The sequence below is a fragment of the Meriones unguiculatus genome, chromosome 11 (assembly GCF_030254825.1).
Source record: "Meriones unguiculatus strain TT.TT164.6M chromosome 11, Bangor_MerUng_6.1, whole genome shotgun sequence".
In the NCBI taxonomy this organism is placed as follows: domain Eukaryota; kingdom Metazoa; phylum Chordata; class Mammalia; order Rodentia; family Muridae; genus Meriones; species Meriones unguiculatus.
The window spans coordinates 55969659-55990848 of NC_083359.1; the positions used below are offsets into that span (position 1 = coordinate 55969659).

Below are 21190 nucleotides of genomic sequence, written 5' to 3' on the forward strand. Positions count from 1 at the left end.
AGTTAGGCTTGTTTGAAACAACTTCTGCCTTTCTGAGAAATAACAGGAACCAAAACGCAAATCCAGTTGAGTGCCAGATCCGCGATCGTCATCCCATAAATAACATGCAAAAGCAAAAGAGAGGGATTAGGAAATCCTACATAGAAACAGAATTTCAGAGCTGTGGATGGTGGTGCAAACTTGTAATCACAACATTCGGGAAGCTGAGACAGCAGGTTTGCCAGGAGTATGAGGCTAACCTGAATTGCAGAATTAAGGGTGATGGCACACGCCTTTAATCCTAGCACGTGGGAGGCAGAGGCAGGAGGATGAGTTCCAACACAGCCAGGCTACACAGAGAAACCCTGTCTCGAAAAACCAAAAATAGAAAAAAGAAAGCGTTTCAGTGCTAGAGATGTACTTCGGTGGTAGAGGGCTTGCCTAGAGGTTCAATTCTCCCACCGAGAGAAGAAAAAAAAAATATTTCGGAGTTGAATAGCCAGGACATGAGGGGGGAAATTGGGCATTCCTTCCCAGGGTCCGGATCCCTTTCCCATCACGCGCTCAGTGTGTACGGGGAGAAAAGGCTTTTGCAAATGGCCAGTGCGCGGCCCAGCTGGGACATCAGGGCGAGCGATTGGTCAGAACAGAGGCGGGGCGGGGCGAGCGCGAGAGCGCGCGGGTGATTGGCACGCGCAGGCAAGCCTGGCTCGGAGCGGGGCGAGGTAGCGCCGGGAAGGTGACGCGGCTGCGGAGGTGACGCCGTGCGGTCGCGCGGCCCTTCCGGCGCGGGCAGGGCGCTGAGGATCGGGCGCCCCTCGGCCGCAGGCCGCCTCCAGCGCCGCGGGATGTAGCGCCCGGGCCGGCGGCCCCCCGCAGAGGCAGCCAGCCAGGCCGTAAGTGTCCTGGGTGGGCGGGGCGCTGGCTCCGGAGGGCACCGCGCGGGAGCGGCCCGCCCCTAGACCGCGGCTCGCTGCCCGGCCCTCCGAAAGGTCCGCCGTAAACATTTCCGGCCCCTCCCACCGCGCCCCGCCTCCATTGGGGGGTCTGCTCGCCGCGGTCGGGGCTCGGCAGTCCCGGTGTGCTGCCTTCGCAGCCGCGCTGGGGGACGGTCGCGTTTCAGCCCTGCGGGCGACCCCCGGAGGTGAGCCTGCGAGTTGGCTGCGGGAGCACCGGCCCTGGGTGGCCGGGAACCCTGAGGCCCCGCCGCGATCCCTGCGGATCAAACGTGACGGGGCTCCCTCCTGGATAGGGTCGGAGGGGAGGTTGATGGCCGGTCGACAGGCCTAAGGTAATACTCGGTTAGAATGTAAACAGATGCCCAAGTGTTGGGAAAGAACCAGATTTTAGCTCAGAAATCTAGGGTTGGTGGATGCTGGTTTGTTTGAGAATTTGGGTCTTTTAGCGCTTGGTTTTTAAAGAAGTAAGTGGCTCTCTCTCCGTTTCTGGCGTTTCGTGGGTGAAGAAGAAGCTGGACAAATTTCATTTTGCACAGTTTCAGATATCAGTGGAGCACGAAGAGGCCATGGGATCTACTATGTTAATCAGATTATATCCCTCGAGTATTTAGCATACGGGCCAGAAAATCCAGCAGTTGCCAGTTGTGTAAATCAAACGAAGATGGTAATGGGTGGTTCTTTTCCAAAACAAAGTAATGTTAAGGTGTGTTCACTGCTTTTCTCTTTTGATAGTGCAGGGCAGACTTTGATGGTGCAACCATTGTCCCTGGGAGTTTATAGCATCAGTACACTGCCGGGAACTCAGATAGGCTAATTAGAGTGCAGTGACAGGGGTTCCCAGCTTGCAGCCACTGCGTTTCGTTATTTCAGAAGTAGTTTCTGTGTATCTATTTGTGATAGGTAATTGAGAAATTAGTCTTAAAAAGCCGGGGTTACCTGTTAAGTATTGGACTTTGCCGTGCCACTTCACAAACTGTACCTATTTGCACAGTAGAAACTCAAGTCTCCGTGTTCACAGTAGCCGAGAAATGGCATGATTTCTGAGGAAGAAGTAAATAAGTTACTACTTCCTGCATGCAAGAGAGAATCCTAGGAAGCAGCCTTAATTTAATAGCAGCCCCCCTGCCGGTGGACAGAGTACATTACCACAAGTAGGCTAACTTCTCTCTCTTCAGACTGACCTCGAAGGCTCCCTGATGGAAAATGGATTATTGACTGCTCTGGGTGCCACGCTTCTTCACTCCCCTGGTCACACTGCTGTGCCTTCCTGGAATGCCCTGCTGCTATCCATACCTATCAAATCTTAAAATACTCCTTCAAAGCTTTCTTGAGCATTTCAGCTACAGCGAAGCTTTTCCTCTCAGTTCCTCCAGCACTTGTTAGCTCTTAGCTTTATAGTGATGCTATTAGAAAATAAATTGTTCTCCAGGTGCTCGTGGTGAGAATAAAACACCTTTAATCTCAGCACCTGAGAGACAGAGGCAGGAAGGAAGCCAGGCTGGTCTACAGAGTGAGATCCAGAGTGACAGCCAGGACTACACAGACAACTCTGTCTTGAAAAACCAGAGGAAAAAAAAGAGAGAGAGAGAGAAAGAAAGAAAAGAAAAAGGAAAACAAATTATCAGATTACTCAGTAAACACCCTTACTTTTTAGACATTTTAAAAATGTTAGATGTACAACTGTTGGTCTGCATGTGTATACCTTTTGGGCGCTGACAATGGGATGGCCGCCTTGGAACTGTAAGCCAACATGTGAACGCTGGATATTAAACCAGGGTCCTCTGGAAAAGCAGCGAGTGTTCTTAACCATTAAGCCAACTCTCTGGCCCTCGGTAATCCCCTTTTTGTTGTTGTTTTAAGACCGTTTCTTTGTGTAGCCCTGCCTGTCCTGGAATTGTGTAGACCAGCTGGCCTGGAACTCAGATTTGCCTGCCTCCACCTCCCAACTGCTGGGATCAAAGGTGTGGGCCACCCCAGCTTCCGCCACCACTGCTGCCTCCTCGACCTGGCTCAGTAACCCCTTAAAGGACATCAGCAACCATTCCAAGGTTTTCCGTTTTGCCTTCTCCCTGGAGCCAGAGCTGTGTATTTTTGTAGTCCTCAATAGATGGTCCCAGATTAGAGAATAGAATACCCTTGGTTGTAGTCTGGTAAATTTGTCCCCTGCTTCTGTAGGAAGGCGTATAAAACCAAGCTGAAACTTTCTAACACACCCCTGCTACTTTATCTTGCTTATTGCTTGTCACTCTGAGGAGCTGTGTAGTCATCTTCAAATGTAGGAGCTTTATTAAGTAATGCCATGTTTTTCTTGTCTGGTGCTGGTATTTATTCATCAGACTTGTTACATTTTGTCCTTAATGTCCCTTTGTCACTGATCTGCTCATCACACATTTCTTATCATGCTGAACTTGGCCCCATTTTGGTGCTTAGAAATGGTATGTTTATAAAGTTTGTAGCTAACTTTATAACTTTGCAAGTTGAATTGCAGAGATCTTAAAGATACTCTCAAGCCAAACCAGTTCCAGGTGATTGGCTTTTAAGCGAGTACCTACCAGTTTCCTTGTACTTCAGTGGGACTTTGGGGATGCACAGTTTAAAGTGAGTTTGGGGTTATACAGTTTTAAAGTGAATTTGAAAGTGCACAGTGTTCTATGAGTGCTACATTGTGCTACTGTATTGAGCAAATATTTGTAAAGTGCTTGATTTTCAAAAAGCAGCTAGCTGAGCCAGGCATGGCAGCGCACGCCTGCAATCCCATCAGGGAGGCAGAGGCAGGTGGATATGTGAGAGATCGAGGCCAGCCTGGTCCACAAGTGAGTCCAGGACAGAAAAACCTGTCTTGAAAAACAAAACAAAAAAGGCAGCTAGCAGGGCATGGTACATGCCTGTAAGTAATCCCAGCATTCCAGAGGCTGAGGCAGGAGGATTGCCAGAGTTTCTAGACCAGTCTAGGTTAGTCAGGATGCACCAGGACTGCATAGCAAGACCCTGTCTCAAAAAGAGTTGGGGTGGTGACATGAAAAAAAAAAAATCCTCCTGCTAGCCCTCCTCTTCCTTTTGGTGGGTCTGGCTGTAGGGGAGTTTACCTATGTTGGAGATTAAGAAGACCTCTTTTTTTTCCCCCCCTGTTGGGATAGCTGTAACTGGAGGAAAGTTACAAAGGAAGTTAGATTGTGACTTGTTTCCCCTTCAGATTCCATGTCAGTGACACTTGGCATCAAGTAGAGCTGAGGCCCCCTACAGTAGTTTGGTAATGTCAAACACAGACTTTGCCTTGACTCATTTTCCCCCAAGAGAGCTGTGACGTCAGCCTCCCTAACAAAGACTGGTAGAGGAGAATGGCTCTTTGTCCTAGGCAGGTTTTTGGAACAATGAGGATCAAACGGCATAGACAAGACCCAGCTTGGCTACACACTCTCTAAAGAGTCTAGAACCTTAGGTCAAATCTCCCAGAACCTCTGAGCCTTAGACTCCAGGGAAAATGTGTGTCATAGCTTGGAAAACTTGGAAACTGCTTCAGAGAATAAGTTATCTTCAAAGTCTCTAAGGGAAACTCTCCAGCTAATTAGCTGGTGATTAAAACTCAACTTTTTCTCCAGGTTTGGTGCAGGATTATCTTGTTTGTAGGAACACAAATGCCTCTCCTTACTCCACAGCTTTAGTCTATAACAGCTTACATTTGTCCAGCGGGGAAGCTTAGTGGTAAAAGTTTATTAGCTTGAGTTGAAGAAATCCTAACAAAAATGTACTCTTGAGTTTGGCTCGCTTACAATTTGCTGTGCTGGGTGTGGCCCATTTGAGAGGAAAGGTGTTTCCTATGAAACGCATAAGGATGTAGAAGCAGGCAGAGAGTTGAGTGGCATCTTGGCTCTTCCTGAATCTCCAGGAATCAGTGTCACACCTTAGGACTTTGTGTTGATTTTAAATTAACAGCCTAAGATGCTTGTAATTTCCTGTTGTTGGTGAGTGGTCCACCCATAGCAGTGTTATTTTCAGGGCCTAGTGTCACTGCTCTTTTTTCTTGCATAAGACCTCAGATCCCTCTCTCTTCCTTTCCTGTCTCTGTGTTGCTACAGTTTAGAAGACCAAACTGGACAATGGACTTTGCTCACTATGCTGACATGATCTCCATTGACCTCCATTGTATGTACATTAATGCATGATATGTTCTGTTTGATGAATTGTAGCTGATGGCTGCCTGTGAGTTAACTGGGTGGCAGCTGGGTTTGGAGACTAGCTAGATTAAAAAGATGGGAGGGGATGGGAGCTAGTGATAGAGGAGCTGGACAGAAAAAGGAGAATCAGGTGATTTGGAATGAAAAGAGAACAAAACTTTGATGTCCAAGAGATCTGAAGTCACAAAACTTTTCTGGTCAATTAAAGAAACTAGGAAAAATACTGACTTGGATTCCCTTTCTGATCTTTGGACAACTTGAAGTTTGTGTTATTCTTGTGGCTCTAGTGGACTATTTAAACAGCACTCAACTGAATTGTGTGTGACCCTTCTGCTTAAGGAGTTCTCTTCTTGCACTGACCTGGAGCGGTGAGATCATGTCACAAATTAACTTATGCCATCTGGTTATGCCAAAGACAGGGACAAAACTTGTTCAACTTCTGTTTTGTACAGGACCTTATAGAACTAAACACATTTCAGTGAATGAGTTGGCTTACTCGGGGGAAAAGGATAAGAAAGAGAAAGCCCTACAGCAGAAAAAAAGGCACAAAGCTTGACCAGTAAATCAAATGTTTGTTGGCCAGAATGTGCCCCATTCATTCATTTTGAAATATGGATTCAGACCAAAACTATGGATGTGCATCATTTTAGGACCCGTGTGTTCCTGTGTTTCGGAACACGACTGTCTCTGTTTCTTCCTGCTCTACTAACTGTAGCTAAGTGTGCCCTTCCTTTCAGGCTTCTCAAAGATGACTGACTCTTTGTTGGTTTGTTTGTTTGTTGTTGTTCAATGTTATGAATTAATCTTCAGGAACTGTTTATTCAGTAGCACTTCCCTTTGAGGAAGTATGTTTTAAGGTCAGCTGCTAAGATTTCCCAATGTTGCTTCTCACGTGAGTTGCCTATCTGCTGAAATTTCCAGGGGCCTCCGGTTTCCTGTTCCTCTTGAGATCAAGTGTGGATGTGATTGTGTGTGTTTGCAGATGTCTTGTCATAGTCTTGCACACTTAAAGGTGGAGGAGCTGGCTGTGTTGACATAAAGTTGTACCATGTAATGAGTTATTGTTTGTGTCTCTCTGGGACCAGATGTGACTATTTCAGCTGTGTGTGTCTTAAGCATGGGATGATGCATGACTTCCATGAGTATTGCCTTCACCTGAGGGCAGATTAAAATATTAGTCAGGCATCTGCAGAATCAATAGGAGGCAGGCAGGCAGGTATGGGCATTTGTTTGGGGAATTAGCCCACATGAGTGTGTAGGTTAACTCCCAAAATAGAACATCTGCAAGCTAGAAAACAAGGAAATCTGGTGGTGTAAGTACCAATTGAGGATGGAATGCTTGAGAACCTGGAGGCTGTTGGTGCTTGTCCTAGAGTCCAAAGGCCAGAAGATTCCATCACCGAGAGAGAACACTTATTTATTTGAGGCAGGGTATTACTGTGTAGCTCTGGCTGGCCTGGAACTCTGTAGACCAAGCTGGCCTTGAATTCGACAAGGTCCACCTGCCTCTGCCTCCGGAGTGCTGGATTAAAGGCGCGCATACCACGGCCTGTCAAAGTCCACTTTTCTTCTATTTTCTTTGACCTGTGAGGTAGCTAATTAGGTGATGCTTATTGTCATGGATGAGAGCAAATCTTCGTTATTCAGGTCACTAAATTAAATGCCAGTTTCTTCTTGAAAGCCGGCACTCCAGAGAATGCTTTACCAACGATCTGGATGCCCCTTAATTCAGCCATTGATAGCTAAGATTAGCCATAACCTACATAAGCCTAATGATAATCCCTGGAAGGGAGTTGAGATTACTCTTGGGTAAAAAAAAAAACTAATGCAGATGCCAAAGATGTTTGTTTATGTATTGAGCTGCCATGGGTGAAGCAGTGTGTCTTTAGGGAATAGTCATGTTTACTTCTCAACATGGAAGAGTCAAGCTTAAGTTTTTCTCTCTCATACAACCCACTGTGGTGTTTCTCATCGCCCTGTGTTAATATTCTGGCTAGGGCTGTTGCTATGAGTAACAAAGGTCTCTGGAAGAAGGAAGACTTGGTAATTTGCCACATCGTAGAAGTCTTAGGAAACTTTCCTTTTCTTTTTTTATATTATTTATACCTCACTGAGGCCTAATTAGAAAATATTACATCAAATCCAATGCAGAAAATCCTAGAGTGTCTGAGAGTTTTCAGAGACTTAATTCTGATTTTCCTAAAGGATGTTATGTGCCTGTATCTGGTTATAAAAGGTGATTTGAGTGGGGCTGAGGTTTATGGGCTGTGGTGGTTGGGACACACTCTTGCAGAGCCAGTCATTAGGTATGTGTGTGGTAAAGGGCAAAGTTGGGGTGCTCCTTGGGTTCAACTTCCTGCTTCCAGGTAAGTCATTGCTGCTGTAAGAGAAGTGTGATGAAAGCTTGTTATCCTAAAGACTGTAATCCTAAAACATCAGTAGATTTTGCAGAGGAATTAACCACTGAATATATTTAGCCTTTTTTCATGCAAGGCATGCTTGTCCAAATATATGTAGATAAAGGCCAAATCAGTGCAGTTGGCATAATTCATTATTAAGCCTTTTAATATTACAGCCAGGTGTGAGTTTCACATAAAAAACGAAAAAAATCTAGGCATGGTGGCCCACACCTTTAATCTCAGCACTGGAGGCAGAGGCAGGTAGATCTCTGAGTTTGAAACCAGGCTGGTCTGTATATCAAGTTTCAGGCCACCTGGAGCTACAACCCTCAACCTCCAGCCCCCCAAAAGAAATAGGTTTACTTAGTACACTGCAATGAAATAGTTAGACAGTAACAAAAGTACAGCAAGTCTTTGTATTTTTGTTATCAATTTCACATCTAGGCCTTTCATGGGGAGAATGGGTTTGAGGAGTAGTTGGCATTATCATTCTCTATTCCTGTGGGAGAGCCTTTTCAGAGTGGGTACCCATTTTGTGATGGTGACAGTTTGGTACAGTAACAATAGACCCTGTGAAGGTAAAGAGAACTAGGTGTTACCTTTTTGTACATTTTTACATATATATGAGTGTATATAATGAGATAACATATGTATATTAGATTATATGTGTATGAGCTTTTATGTCTGCATATGTGTGAGATTAGAGAGTTTCTGGTGAAGAATGATATTCTAAAGAAGACAGCAGATTGCATTTAAACAATGAGCTAGCCTTTACAGTTAGAGGCAGGGTAAGTGGATTAGCTGTGTCATATTCAGTGTAGGATTACAGAAGTGAATTCCATGTTGTCAACACCCCTTGTGTTTGTATTTGCAGTGTCTACCATCACAGGAAGATCTCTGCCCTCTGGGGCTGAGAGACCCCAACCTTTCCTCAAGCTGAAGCTGCAAGGTATTGAGGTACCAGCCAGATGTCTTCCCACAAAGGATCTGTGGTGGCACAGGGCAATGGGGCTCCTTCTAGTAACAGAGAAACCGACACGGTGGAACTGGCTGAACTGGGACCCCTGCTGCAGGAGAAGGGCAAGCGGGCAACCACCAGCCCAGCCAAGGTAAGCTGTCTCCCAGGGTTGCTCCCTTGACCCTTGCCCTCCTCAGCTTCTTCAGTCTGTTGTTTAAGATCTCACCTGAATTCCATCATGTCCACAGTGCCTTGGGAATAGCCCTATATAACTCTTCATCGTGCCCATTTTAGGTATCTTCATTTTTCTCTCTCTGAGCTTTGGGGAGTTAATTTCCAAAATAGCACACAGTGCTTTTGTAAACTTGGTGTCCAGCAGAAGCACTGCAGTAAAATAATAATCACTAATTAATGGACACAAATTAATTTAATAGACAAAAATTCCTTCAACTATGACAAGTGGAGATAAAGTTGGTAAAAACAATTCTAGAAATAACCAGTCCGGAGCTGATGTGGAGGTACTCCGTCACACACAACATGCTCCTCATTCTTAGTGTGCCTTCTTCACAGCCACATCTCTGTGTCATGAAGGCAGAACAGGGAGTGAAGGGCTCTGCTTTTCCCTCTTTAAGTGAGTAAGGGGAAAGACCTTGTAGCACTCCAGCCAGCACTCAGTCATGCTCTTCACGGAAGGGGTGTGACGCGTTTTTTGGAGGGGCTGGGTGTGAAACTGCAGTAACATTGCCACCCTGAATTAACTTAGGGACTTTGTTCCTAAGAGAAGAGAGAAAAAATGGGTATTGGGATGGACAAGCTACAGTCTGTACCACAAAGTCTAGAAGGGATTGGGATCTTACACAGGGGAGAGTAAATGCTGTGCTGGTGCATTTGGTTGGCCCAGGGATCAGTGCTGCTGCTTTGGTGTGCCATCTCTGAGGCCCCAGGTACCTGGGGGATGCTGTGTTGGGAAGGGATTTTGAATCCCAGCTTTCAGAAGGTACAGGCAGGTAGATCTTGGTTTCTGTGGCCAGCCTGGTCATGTAATGAGCTCCAAGTCAGCCAGGGCTACATAGTTAAACCCTGTGGCGTTGGTGGGGAAGGGGGAATAGATTGATGAATAGATAATTAGTAATAGACCGGAAGATAAGACTGTTTGGGGAAATTGGGGAAAGTTAAAGACTACTTGTCCTCAGAAAGGATGGGGCCTGGCAAGATGGTTCATTGAGTAAAGGTGCTTGCTTCAAGCCATCTGATGTGCTGAGTTTGATCCCTGGAACCTACAAGGTAGAAGAAAGGAACCTACTTCTTCAGGCTGTCTTGAGATGCACACAGAGATACACTCACACACACAGAGGTAACACAATAAAATTTTTAAAAAATGGTATTTTTGTTGTTTTGGCTTTTCGAGACAGGGATTCTTTGTGTAGCCTTGCCTATCCTGGACTCATTTTGTAGACCACGATGGCCTCAAACTCATAGAGACCCTCCTGCCTCTGACTCCCAAGCGCTGGGATTAAAGGTGTGTGACACCACGCCTGCCTTTAAAGAAAATTTTTTAAGAAAACAGACACATAACATCTAAGGCAACATGTACCTGTAATAAAATTTAAATAAATGAGGTTAAATTAAAATAAAAAATATCAGCCAGGAGTGGTGGTGCACACCTTTAATTCCTGCACTTGAGAGAGAGAGGCAGATGGGCCTCTGTGAGTTTGAGCCTGGTCCACAGAGTGAGTCTTAGGACAGCTAAGGCTACACAGAGAAACTATGTCTCAAAAAATAATAATTATAGTTAATAATAAATAAAGTTTCTAGGGCTGGTGCACTCAGGCTGTGTTTTTCCAAGGCTGGTTTCTCAGTCTGCCTCCTCTATGCCAAATAGAATTGAATGAATGACAAAGTGTGAATCTCAGACAGCGTCAGACAGCGGTGTTGAACACAGCAGGAATCACGGGAGTGGAGGCACAAGCTTTATGAAGAAGAGGCTGGGTGGAATGCGTGCATTTAGATCTCCCCAGAAGTGTGCAGGTTAGGAGCTTTTTGTTTGTTGCTTTCTTAGGCTGAAGAAGAACAAACATGCCCAGTGCCCCAGGAAGAGGAGGAGGAAGTGCGGGTACTGACACTTCCTCTACAAGCCCACCATGCCATGGAGAAGATGGAGGAGTTTGTCTATAAGGTATAGCCTAGAGCCAGAAAGGGGGACTGGGAAGGTGGGCCCAGGTTTGTCTGGAATATTTCTAATCCACAAACCTACCTGGGGTTGAAGAGCTTTTGTTTGATGACCTGAGTTCAATCCATTGAGCCTCGTGGTTAAAAAAAAAAAAAAGTAATTCCCACAAGTTGTCTCAGGAGCTTCACATGCGCACTGTTGCACATGTATGCCCACACATATACATACAAAATAAGTAGACACAATTTTTTAAATAAAGAAGAAAGAATTCCTGCTTTATGAAGATGTTGTATTAACACAGTGAGAGCTTCGGGTGTAAACGGAGGAGCAGGAGACAAAAAGGCTCTCTAGGAAAACAACAGTGGAAGGGTTTGTGTTTGTGAAAACATTTCTAATTTCTTTGTTTTCTTTCATTATATTAGTTTTGAAAATTCAAGGAATATAAAGGAGGTTCACCATAAGTAGTCAAACTCTCAGTCAGTACTCTTGTTAGTCCCATCTTCCTGTCTTCGGTATCTCTGAGTCCAGGCCTACCTTCCTGTGACTCGGGACCATCTGACCCTTAGTGACAGCCTTTCTGCACAGGTTCTTCTTCAGTGCAGTGGTCTCTGGAACCCTGCTTTTCACTGTGGCCCATCTAAAGGCATTATGTGTATTGTAGGTCTGGGAGGGCCGTTGGAGGGTCATCCCATATGATGTGCTTCCTGACTGGCTGAAAGACAATGACTACCTGCTACACGGCCACAGACCACCTATGCCCTCCTTTCGGGCTTGCTTCAAGAGCATCTTTCGAATCCACACAGAAACTGGCAACATCTGGACGCATTTGCTTGGTGAGTGATTTGCATGAAGGAAAAATACAATTTTTAGTAACTAGTGCTGTACCACCAAGTAACATTCTCAGCAAGAATTTTAGTCCTGGGTTGGCAGTGGTAATGCACACCTTAAACTCTAGCACTTGGATCTCTGAGTTCAAGGCCAACATGGTTTACATAGGAATTTCAGGTCCACCATAGAAACAAACAACAAAAAAGGAATTCCAGTCTTACCAAGTAACTTATACCATTTGTCCACAGGGAGAGAATAAAATTTCTCTGAATAGTTGATAATAGTAATTTTGCCTTTAAGTTACCATTGGCCTTACCTGACATTTGATCACTGATCTGTATAACAGGGGAGAAGGCCTGATACTGAAGGCTGTAGGAGTACTCTGCTTTTTGGATTCCTGGTAAAACATCCCTACGGTGGGAAGTCCTATTTCCTGCCACTATAAGAACAAAATGCCAACATCTCACAGAATGCTTTTTTTGTGGCCTGAGAGTGGATGTTGACTGTTTGCCTAGCTTCAAGAACCCCTGGGTTTGATTCTTCAGTGTTGACACTGAGTAAACTGGGCATGGTGGCACATGTCTACAATCCCAGTACTTAGGAGGTGGAGACAGTACACAGGGAGCTGGAAGCCAGCCAGGGTTATGTTTGACCCTGTCTCAAAAATAAAAACACTGGGGTTGGAGAGATGGCTTAGTGATCAAGAGCACTGGTTGTTCTTCTAGAGGATCTAGGTTTAATTCCCAACATGCACATGGTAGCTCACAACTGTCTGTAACTCCAGTTCCAGGGCACTTGACATTCTCACACAGATAAACATACAGACAAACCACTGATGCACATAAAATAAGATAAAATCAAAATGTTTTTGTCTTGGTTTGTTCTCTTGCTGATGACGTATATTCCACTTTTCCTCATGGTTGTTTTTCCTTTTTCCCTTGTGCAGGTTTTGTGCTGTTTCTCTTTTTGGGAATCTTGACCATGCTCAGACCAAATATGTACTTCATGGCTCCCCTACAGGAGAAGGTGGTGTTTGGGATGTTCTTTCTGGGCGCAGTGCTCTGCCTTAGCTTCTCCTGGCTCTTCCATACCGTCTATTGTCATTCAGAGAAAGTTTCTCGGACTTTTTCCAAGTAAGTTGAGAGACCAGCAGGATCAAAGACCATGCGCATTGTTGTCACATCTTGTCCCAGTGCTGAGCAGGTGCTGGAGCCGCTGTAACTCTTGATGAACCCTGTTGTGCCCAAGGAAATGAAGTTTTCTCTTCTGTCGTTACGTCAAGATGATGAAGTTTTTCTTATAAAAACTTAAACTTCCCACAACCTCTCATATCTAATTCTGGGATATGTTTTTACTGAAACAGTGCTGTCTTTTGTGAAACTTGAGGTGCCAGTGGGTTGCTTTCAAGACCATGTACCTAATACCAGCTTATCTTTGTATTGGCTTGGGCCAAGTGGTGTGTGGCAGGCAGTCTATGCTTCACACTGCTAGTGCTCTGCCCCCAAGCAGAGCTTATCTTAGTTGGCCAGGCATTACCAGAAGCATCAGCTGTCTCAGGGGGAGCCGGTGTCCCGAGCTCAGCGTGGGGTTCTGTTTACTTGGGTGGTGGTTCTTCCTGCTGTTTTAGTGATAGTGGGAGGTTATGTTGTTTCTCCCAATAACACCAGTAATGAGTGCATCTTTATTACTTAGCATGTCAATTCCAAGCAAGACGGGATGCACCTGTTTCCTAAGCTACTCAGTAGGCTGAGACAGGAGGATCAGTTGAGCCCAGAAATTTGAGGCAAGCCTGAACAATGTAGCAAGACCCTGTCTAAAATCAGAAAGGAAAAAAGATATCTGGTAGCTGCCATTTCTAATCTCAGCCTCAGGAGCCTAAGGCAGGAAAATTACTGTAAGTTTCAGGCTAGCCCAGGCTACATGGTGAATTTCAGGTCAGCCTGGGCTAAAGAGCAAGACTCTCCAAAAACAGGAGAGTTTGTCAGATGGTTCTGTGGATAAGCACTTGTCACCATGCCTAATGACCCAAGTTCAGTCCTGGGACCCACACAGGAAAAGGTAGAAGCCAACTCTGACCTCCATTCTCAGTCGATAGTGAACACATACATACAACTAAATTAATGGATGAAAAGAAAAAGTCACTAAGAGGAGGCCTAGCAAAAGAACCTCTTAGGCCAAGCATAGTAGTACATAAGTAATCCCAGCACTCAGGAGGTAGAGGCAGGAGAATGAGCTAAAACTGGAGACCAATTTAGGCTACCTTGTGAAGTTACGGCCTTGTCTCAAGCAGGACCTTGTCTCAAATAGGAAATAGAAACCGGCTAATGACGCTCCTAATCCAAGGGTTTTATTTTTAGAACTCCATCAGATTAGAGAAATAATCCAGAGCCCTTGCTGAGTGTAATGTTCTAAAGTGGCTGATGCAGCCCAGGCTGGACTTAAGGTCACTGGGTAGCATTGAACTCCCATCCTTTGCCTTCACCTTCCAAGTGCTAGAATTCCAGGTATGCGCCACACTTGGCCTTCTTAGAGAATGTTTTCCTGGAAAGCAAAGTGTGCTCAGCCTTGTGGAATTTGGGTGCAGGATAGATTGTGGGGAGTGTTGAGACTGGAGGTAGTCTGCTGTGTGCAGGTGAAGACAGCTAACTAGGTGATGGGCTGCAGGAATTCCTCGTTTCTCCTATTCATGTGCTTGGTTTTTGTGGCTTATTTTTAGACTGGACTATTCAGGGATTGCTCTACTGATAATGGGGAGCTTTGTCCCCTGGCTCTATTACTCCTTCTACTGCTCCCCACAGCCACGGCTCATCTACCTCTCCATCGTCTGTGTCCTGGGCATCTCTGCCATCATTGTGGCACAGTGGGATCGGTTTGCCACACCTAAGCACCGGCAGACAAGAGCAGGTGGGTAGAAATGGGCTTGGTTCTGCATGCCTCTAATCCAGTGGTCCTCAACCTTCCCAGTGCTGCAACCTTTAATACAGCTCCTCATGTTGTGGTGACCCCAACCATAACATTATTTCATTACTACTTCATTACTGTAATTTTGCTACTGTTACAAATCATAATGTAAATATCTGTTTTCTGATGGTCTTAGGCAGTCCCTTTGACCCTCAAAGAAATCTCGACCTACAGGTTGAGAATCATTACTTTAATTCCAGTTACTAAAGAGGTCAAGTTCAAGGCCAGCCAGATGACCATATCTCAAAGAAAAAGATAAAAGGGCTAGAGATAATTTCAGAGAACATTTGCCTTTTGCCTAGTATATGCAAAGCCTGGGTTCAGTCCCTAGTACCAGAGAGTGGAGAGGAGAGAAAGGAAGGGGCTGGGCAGGTAGGAAGGCAGTGTTGTCAAGCTCAGAGGTATTGGACCATGGCTGAATCCACCCAGCTCTGCATTTTATTTCATGAAATCCATACGAACTGATTTAAACTTGAAAAGTAGTGTGAATTTTCTAAGCTGTTTTCCCTTGATAGTTCAGTTCTAATGGGTCAGGTTATAATATACCTGGTCAGTTAACTTCAAGCTTTAAAGCTTCAGTTAGCTTTGAAGCTTTAAAAATATAGCAAACACAGTCATTTTTAGTGACTGAATCCTAAGCACTAAGACAAGAAAATAAAATTAACATACCCAAGCCAGGTGTGGTGATTTATGCCCCTAATCCCAGTATTTGGGAGGATGACACAGGAAGATTACATGTGTTCCAAGGCAGCGTGGGCTAAGTACAGGTCAAGACTCTGCCTCAAAACAAACATAAATGAAACATGTACATACTTTGGAGCGTTTTACCAGGAATGGAGTATCTGGTTTTGTGAATAAATACCTTGAGCATAAACATTAGTAGCAACTAATATAATAGCAAACATTTAGACATCTTCTTTCCTGTTGACTCACTGGATTCTTTAGGTTTTTAATACTTGGAGCAATACTACCAATTAATTACTCTACTTTTCAGAACCCTTAGCTCTTTTTTTTTTTCCTAGTTTTATTTTATGTATATGGGTGGTTTGCCCACATGTATGTCTGTGTGCCACTTGCATGCCTGGTGCCTGCAGAGGCCAGAAGAGGATATTGAATCTCCTGTAGCATGGGTGCTATGATGAGGACTGGGACTTGAACCCAGGTCCTCTCAAAGAGCAGCCAGTACTCTAACTGCTGACCTACACTCTTTGTTTTTGTTTTTTTTTAGCTGACACAGGGTTTTTTTTTTTTTTTATACCCCTGGCTTTCCTGGAACCAGGCTGGCCTCAAATTGAGAATCATCTGCCTCTGCCTCCCAAGAGCAGCAGTTAAAGACATGCACCACCACCACAAGAAACCCCCCTCCCAGTATATGCTGCTTTTTAAATCATCAGCTAAGAATGTCAGCCACTGTTTAAACAAGGGCATCTGCAAAGTGGAGAGGATAATCCCTGCCCAGTTCTGGATGGTGTAGGAACAAGTCCTCAGTCCTCCTTTGTTACTTTTTCGTGTCCCTGCAGCTTCAGGCACTGTTCATCCAGTATACACTTCCATCTGTCCAGGTGTTCTGGTTACTTCAGTCCTTTTATGATTTAAAAAAAATGTAATTTTTTATTAAGAACGTTGTATATGTATAGGCTTTTGATCCTGTCTGTTCTCCCCTCCAGCTTCCTGCCAGACCTTCCCTTCCTTGTCCCCTCCCAACCTCATGCCTGTTTTCTGTTTTTCTTGGTGTTTTGTTTTATTAAGAGCCCAGTTAGTGCTGTCCCTATGCACATGGGAGTGGGGCCACTACTGTAACGTGGGCAACCTCCCGTGGCCAGTTTCCTCCCAGTGGCTCATTTTCCCAGTAACCATCAACTGTCACTAGCTCCTTGGGGATGGGACCTTGTGATCCTTCCCAGGCTGTGCTGGAATTTTGACTGGCTTAATCCTTTGCAGGTTTTTAATGGTCCCTTTTTAAAAAGATTTATTGTTTACTTATGATTATGAGTGTATCTTAGTTGTGTATCTGTGCATGTGCCCATGGAGAAAAGTGTGGCAGTTGTGAGTTGCCCAATCTGGATGCTGGGAACTAACGTGGAAATGTCTGGAAGACCAGCAGATGCCATTACACTGAGCTCTCTCTTCATCTCTTTCTATGATCTTAATGGAAAACCTGCTCTTCTGGGTTTGGAGCCTCTGTGTCGTGGCCATCTAGGATCTGTACAAAGTCAGCTATCAGATGATTTTTAACTTTCTGTGTTTGTGTGGTTTTTCAAATTCTGTTTGTTTTGAGAATGGGTCTTATTAGGTAGTCCTTACTAGGTGGAACTCAGTATGTAGACCAAGCTGGCCTAGAACTAAAAATGATAAACTTTCTTCTGCCTACCAAGTTCTGGGGCACCACCATGCTAGCCGCCTCCCTACCCCCTTATTTTATTTGTATATATGTATGAGTTTGTGTCTGCCATGTGTGCAGGTGCCCACGGAGGTCAAAAGAGAGGGCACAGGATCTCCTGGACCTTTGAGAACTATCTGCAGACTATTAGCCATCTTTGCCTAAACTTTCTCAAAGTGTATAATTTATAAGAAAACAGTGCTTTTCATAAATACAATTCCAGATTCACAGCAGTGTCTTCCACATAGCTGTTTCCTGCTGACAGTCGTGTCTGTTCTGTTCAGGAGTGTTCCTGGGACTTGGCTTGAGTGGTGTTGTACCCACCATGCACTTTACTATCGCTGAGGGCTTTGTCAAGGCCACCACAGTGGGCCAGATGGGCTGGTTCTTCCTCATGGCTGTGATGTACATCACTGGAGCTGGCCTTTATGCTGCTCGGATTCCTGAGCGCTTCTTTCCTGGAAAATTTGACATATGGGTAAGAAATGACTCCTAGAAGGGTCTGTGATGGTGAGTGACTGGACAAGGTCAAAGCTCTGAGTAGAAGGTGGTAAGAGATCTGGGTCATGAAATATTTGAGTGTAGATTGTGTCTGAAGGAAGAGGATTAGCAAAATCAACACTGATGTCTCTCAGAGTACATTGGTTCTATAACAAGCATCATTTTATGATGTAAAGCATTTTTTAAGGGGGAACCAGAAGAGGCAAGTGCTTCCTCTGACTCCTTTCCATCTCCTAAGCATGGATCTCTGTTTCTTCTTGCAGTTCCAGTCTCATCAGATCTTCCATGTCCTGGTGGTGGCAGCCGCTTTTGTCCACTTCTATGGGGTCTCCAACCTTCAGGAATTCCGTTACGGCCTAGAAGGTGGCTGTACCGACGACTCCCTTCTCTGAGCCTTCCCACCTGAAGGGTGGAGGAGGAACTTCCCAAGTGCTTTTAAAAATAACTTCTTTGCTGAAGCAAGAGGAAGAGTCTAAGTTGTCTGTTTCTAGAAGAAACCTCGTAGAGAAGTCAGTAGCAGTGAAGCTTCAGCTCACTGTCCCAGCCACCGGGCAGCGCACTTCACATGTGCGTTCCCGGCAGCCACCTCCACAGGCCACTGCTGGTCCTCCACAGGTAGGACTTGGAGCTCATGTTGAGACTTCACCCATTCCTCCAGCCATTTTGGGGAAAAAAAATATGAACTGGGATTCTTCAGAAATTATGTTTTGTTTTTTTCTTGAAGAAAATATCCCTCCTGTGCCCCATCCTTACACTTTGTTACTTGGCCAATAACAGGCCATCCATTTTTGTAGCACACTTTTCAAAAACAATGATAACCTGGTCCCATCTTTCTAGGGCCTAGATCAGCTCATGTGGCAGGACAAACAAAGCCACTGCCTTGTTGTAGCCCGGCTAATCATGGAAGTATGTCCAGGCTTCAAGTAACTTAAGTTTAAATATTTTTTTTCTTGGCAGAGTAATGTAAAATTAAAATGGGGAAGATATTTAATATTTAATACTAAGCTTTAAAAAGAAACCTGCTATCATTGCTATGTACCGTGATGCAAAGGCTATGGTGATAATAAAAGAAAGTACAGACAACACTTGGCATTCAGAGAGTTACCGTGTGTCGCAACCATTTGCTCACAGCTTCTGAGGCTTGAGGCTTATGATGACTCCAGCTTCTACTGAAACAAACCTGAATCATTGACAGACTTGTGGGCAGCACATGAGCATAATTCAGTTCCTAGCTCTCATCTCTAATATAGCTTAGTACCACACAGACACCTGATTAGGAGGATTACTGTGCGGACTGGGGATGTCCCTCAGATGATAGAATGTTTGCCTGCAAGCACAAAGCCCTGAGTCTGATCACCGGTATCACATAAATCAGGCGTGATAGTTCACGCCTATAATGGCAACACCAAGGAGGTAATTGTAAACATGAGACTAGTATAGATGAGACTATCTCAAAAACAACAACAAACCATTGTGCTATGGTAGTGTTTTGGGGTTTTTGTTTGTTTTTTCAAGACAGGGTTCCTCTGTGTAGTCTTGCTGTCCTGGGCTCACATTATAGTCCAGGCTTGCCTCAAACTTAGAGATCTGCTTGCCGGGATTAAAGACATTCAGGACATTTGGTTTTTCGAGACAAGGTCTCTATGTAGCTTAGGCTCTCCTGGAACTCTGTAGACCAGGCTGGTCTCAAAATCATAGAGATCCTCCTGCTTCTGCCTCCCAAATACTGGGATCAAAGGTGTGTACCGCCACTGCCCAGTAGTAGTGTTAGAGAGTCTTAAATGTTGAGATACACCCTGGAGCTTAGTTTTATTAACACTACCTTACTGCTGCTAGAGAGTTGCACAGTCAGTGCAATGTTCAACATAGGGAAGGGTGGCATGCACTTGTAATCCCAGAGCTGGTGGGGGGAGATCACTGGGCCTCCCTAGCCAGCCAACCTAGTCTATGTGACTAGTTCCAGGATAGAGAACTTGTCACAAAAAAAAAGACAGTGCTTAAAGAACTGTTCCTGAGGTTGTTAATGTCTGTACTCCCTCTCTCACACACAAACACAAGCCCACCTTGTTTGCTGTGATTGTCTCAACAAAGGGTGATTTATGGTCTTTGATACCTTTGTGCATTATACTGAACTTGGTTAAGAGGTTCTGTTCATTGGGTGATGTGAGCTGGTAGCGATTCTCAGCAAATAAGCAGTCACCATGAGTTACAGTATGTTCATTTGAAAGTCTGTACAAGTGTAGTGAGGACAAATGATCTTTTGAAGAAACAATTTAGCTGGGCATGGTAGTACTAGCATGCCTTTAATCCCAGCACACAAGATGTAGAGGCAGAAGGATCTCTTGAGTCCTAGGAGAGCTAAGAGTAAATAGACCCTGTCTACAAAACAAAACCAAAAAAAGAGAAAAGAAATAATTCACCTAGACCAAGAAACAGAAAATGTTTCTTAGTCTCAAGTGACAACCCAGGAAATAGAAATAAAAACCAAATGGACAAACATGGGCATGGTGGTGCATGCCTTTCATCCCCACAACCAGGAGGCAGAAATAGGTAGACAGCTATGAACGTGAGAGTAGCTTGGTCTCGGTAGTGAGGTCCAGGTCAGCCAGGGCTTCACCAGGGCTGCACAGTGTGATCCTGTCTCAAAGGAAAAAGGAAAAGAGAAAGCATTTTACCCAACCAGATAGGCACAATCATGTATCCAGTCTGGCCTCAAACTGGATGTATAGCCACGGATGGTCTTGAACTCTTGATGCTCCTGCTTCTACCTCCTTAATCCTGGGATTACAGGCATGCATGACACTGTAAAAATCATACTCTATCCAGAGTATATATTCCCTATTCATGTGTCATTTGTATTCTATGAAATACTTTATTTGCTATTAGTAATATTTGAAATAATTTATTGTTGTTTTAGTTTTCCTTCTGGCCTGTTAGATCCTAAGAATCTCATGGGGGGGAGTAGCCAGTTCTAATTTTAGGAAACATTGGTCTTTAATATATAGATAATTATGACTAATAATTTCATTTGTCCTATTATTTTCAAAATAGCATCAGATTCTGGTTAGGGGAAGCAAATGAATAGTCACATTTCAGAAGAAAACAGACAATATAGTTGTATTTCTAAATTTTTCCTAACAAAATTGTCTTTTCCTTATATACTAAATATTAGCCACAGAGATACAGACAGGAAATCAAAGTTGTGAGGAATCAGGATTCTGTGGATTTTGTGAACAATCAAAATAGAAAATGGGCCAGGTGTGGTGGTGCACCCCTGTAATCCAAGCTCTCTGGGAGGCAGAGGCAGTTGGCTCTCTGAGTTTGAGGCCAGCCTGGTTTACACAGAGAAACTCTGTCTTGAAAAACCAAAAAATAAAATAAAATAAAACAAAGAAAATGGGGCTCCAGTCTATTAGTTTTCTTTCCATACTAACAGTGTTATTTAGAATTTTTCAATTCTTGCTAACTGTACTATGGAACACTTTGAGGATTCCTCCATCGGGGAACATGGGCCTGTAAGGTAGACTCTTTTAGGTCATAAATTTTCTGTTTTAAAAAATTGTATTTTATATGTATGAGCAGATATGTGTGCAGATATGTGTGCAGCATGTACGTGCCATGCCTAGGGAGGTTGGAAGGGACACCTGGAACTGGAGAACCAGCATGTGGGTTCTGGGAAGCCAGCTCTGGTCCTCTGCAAGAACAGGTAGTGCTCTAAACCACTGAGCGATCTCTTCGGCCCCAAGTCCCAATTTTTAAAAATGTTTGGTTCATTTGGGATTTGTGGGTGTTTTGTTTTCTTGAGACAGGGTGTGACTGTGCAGCCGTGGCTGGCCTGACACTCACTGGGCAGACTAGAGTGGCCTCAGATTCTTGGAGA

The 21190-nt window shown here is 44.5% G+C and overlaps 1 protein-coding gene across 4 annotated transcripts; it reads left to right on the forward strand.

Annotated features, from left to right (window-relative positions):
- Positions 1-666: 666 nt before the first annotated feature.
- Positions 667-18393, forward strand: Adipor1 (adiponectin receptor 1). Of its 4 annotated transcripts, XM_060364333.1 has the most exons (9): positions 706-875; positions 5015-5081; positions 8387-8621; positions 10530-10646; positions 11302-11473; positions 12415-12601; positions 14185-14372; positions 17094-17287; positions 17574-18393. In XM_060364333.1, the coding sequence occupies exons 3-9, from the start codon at positions 8481-8483 to the stop codon at positions 17700-17702; spliced, it is 1128 nt and encodes a 375-aa protein (XP_060220316.1). In that variant the 5' UTR covers positions 706-875; positions 5015-5081; positions 8387-8480; the 3' UTR covers positions 17703-18393. The 4 variants fall into 4 exon arrangements, with proteins under 4 accessions (XP_021489459.1, XP_060220316.1, XP_021489460.1 ...); XM_021633784.2 differs by lacking the exon at positions 5015-5081 and having other exon boundaries at positions 667-875; XM_021633785.2 differs by lacking the exons at positions 706-875; positions 5015-5081 and adding an exon at positions 947-1270.
- Positions 18394-21190: the final 2797 nt, after the last annotated feature.

Excerpts from the sequence above, each read along its gene's own strand:
- Adipor1 (XM_021633784.2), top strand. The coding sequence starts at position 8,481 with ATGTCTTCCCACAAAGGATCTGTGGTGGCACAGGGCAATGGGGCTCCT. Across the intron at positions 8,622-10,529 it reads CAACCACCAGCCCAGCCAAG|GCTGAAGAAGAACAAACATG; the intron begins GTAAGCTGTCTC and ends TTGCTTTCTTAG. Across the intron at positions 11,474-12,414 it reads CATCTGGACGCATTTGCTTG|GTTTTGTGCTGTTTCTCTTT; the intron begins GTGAGTGATTTG and ends TCCCTTGTGCAG.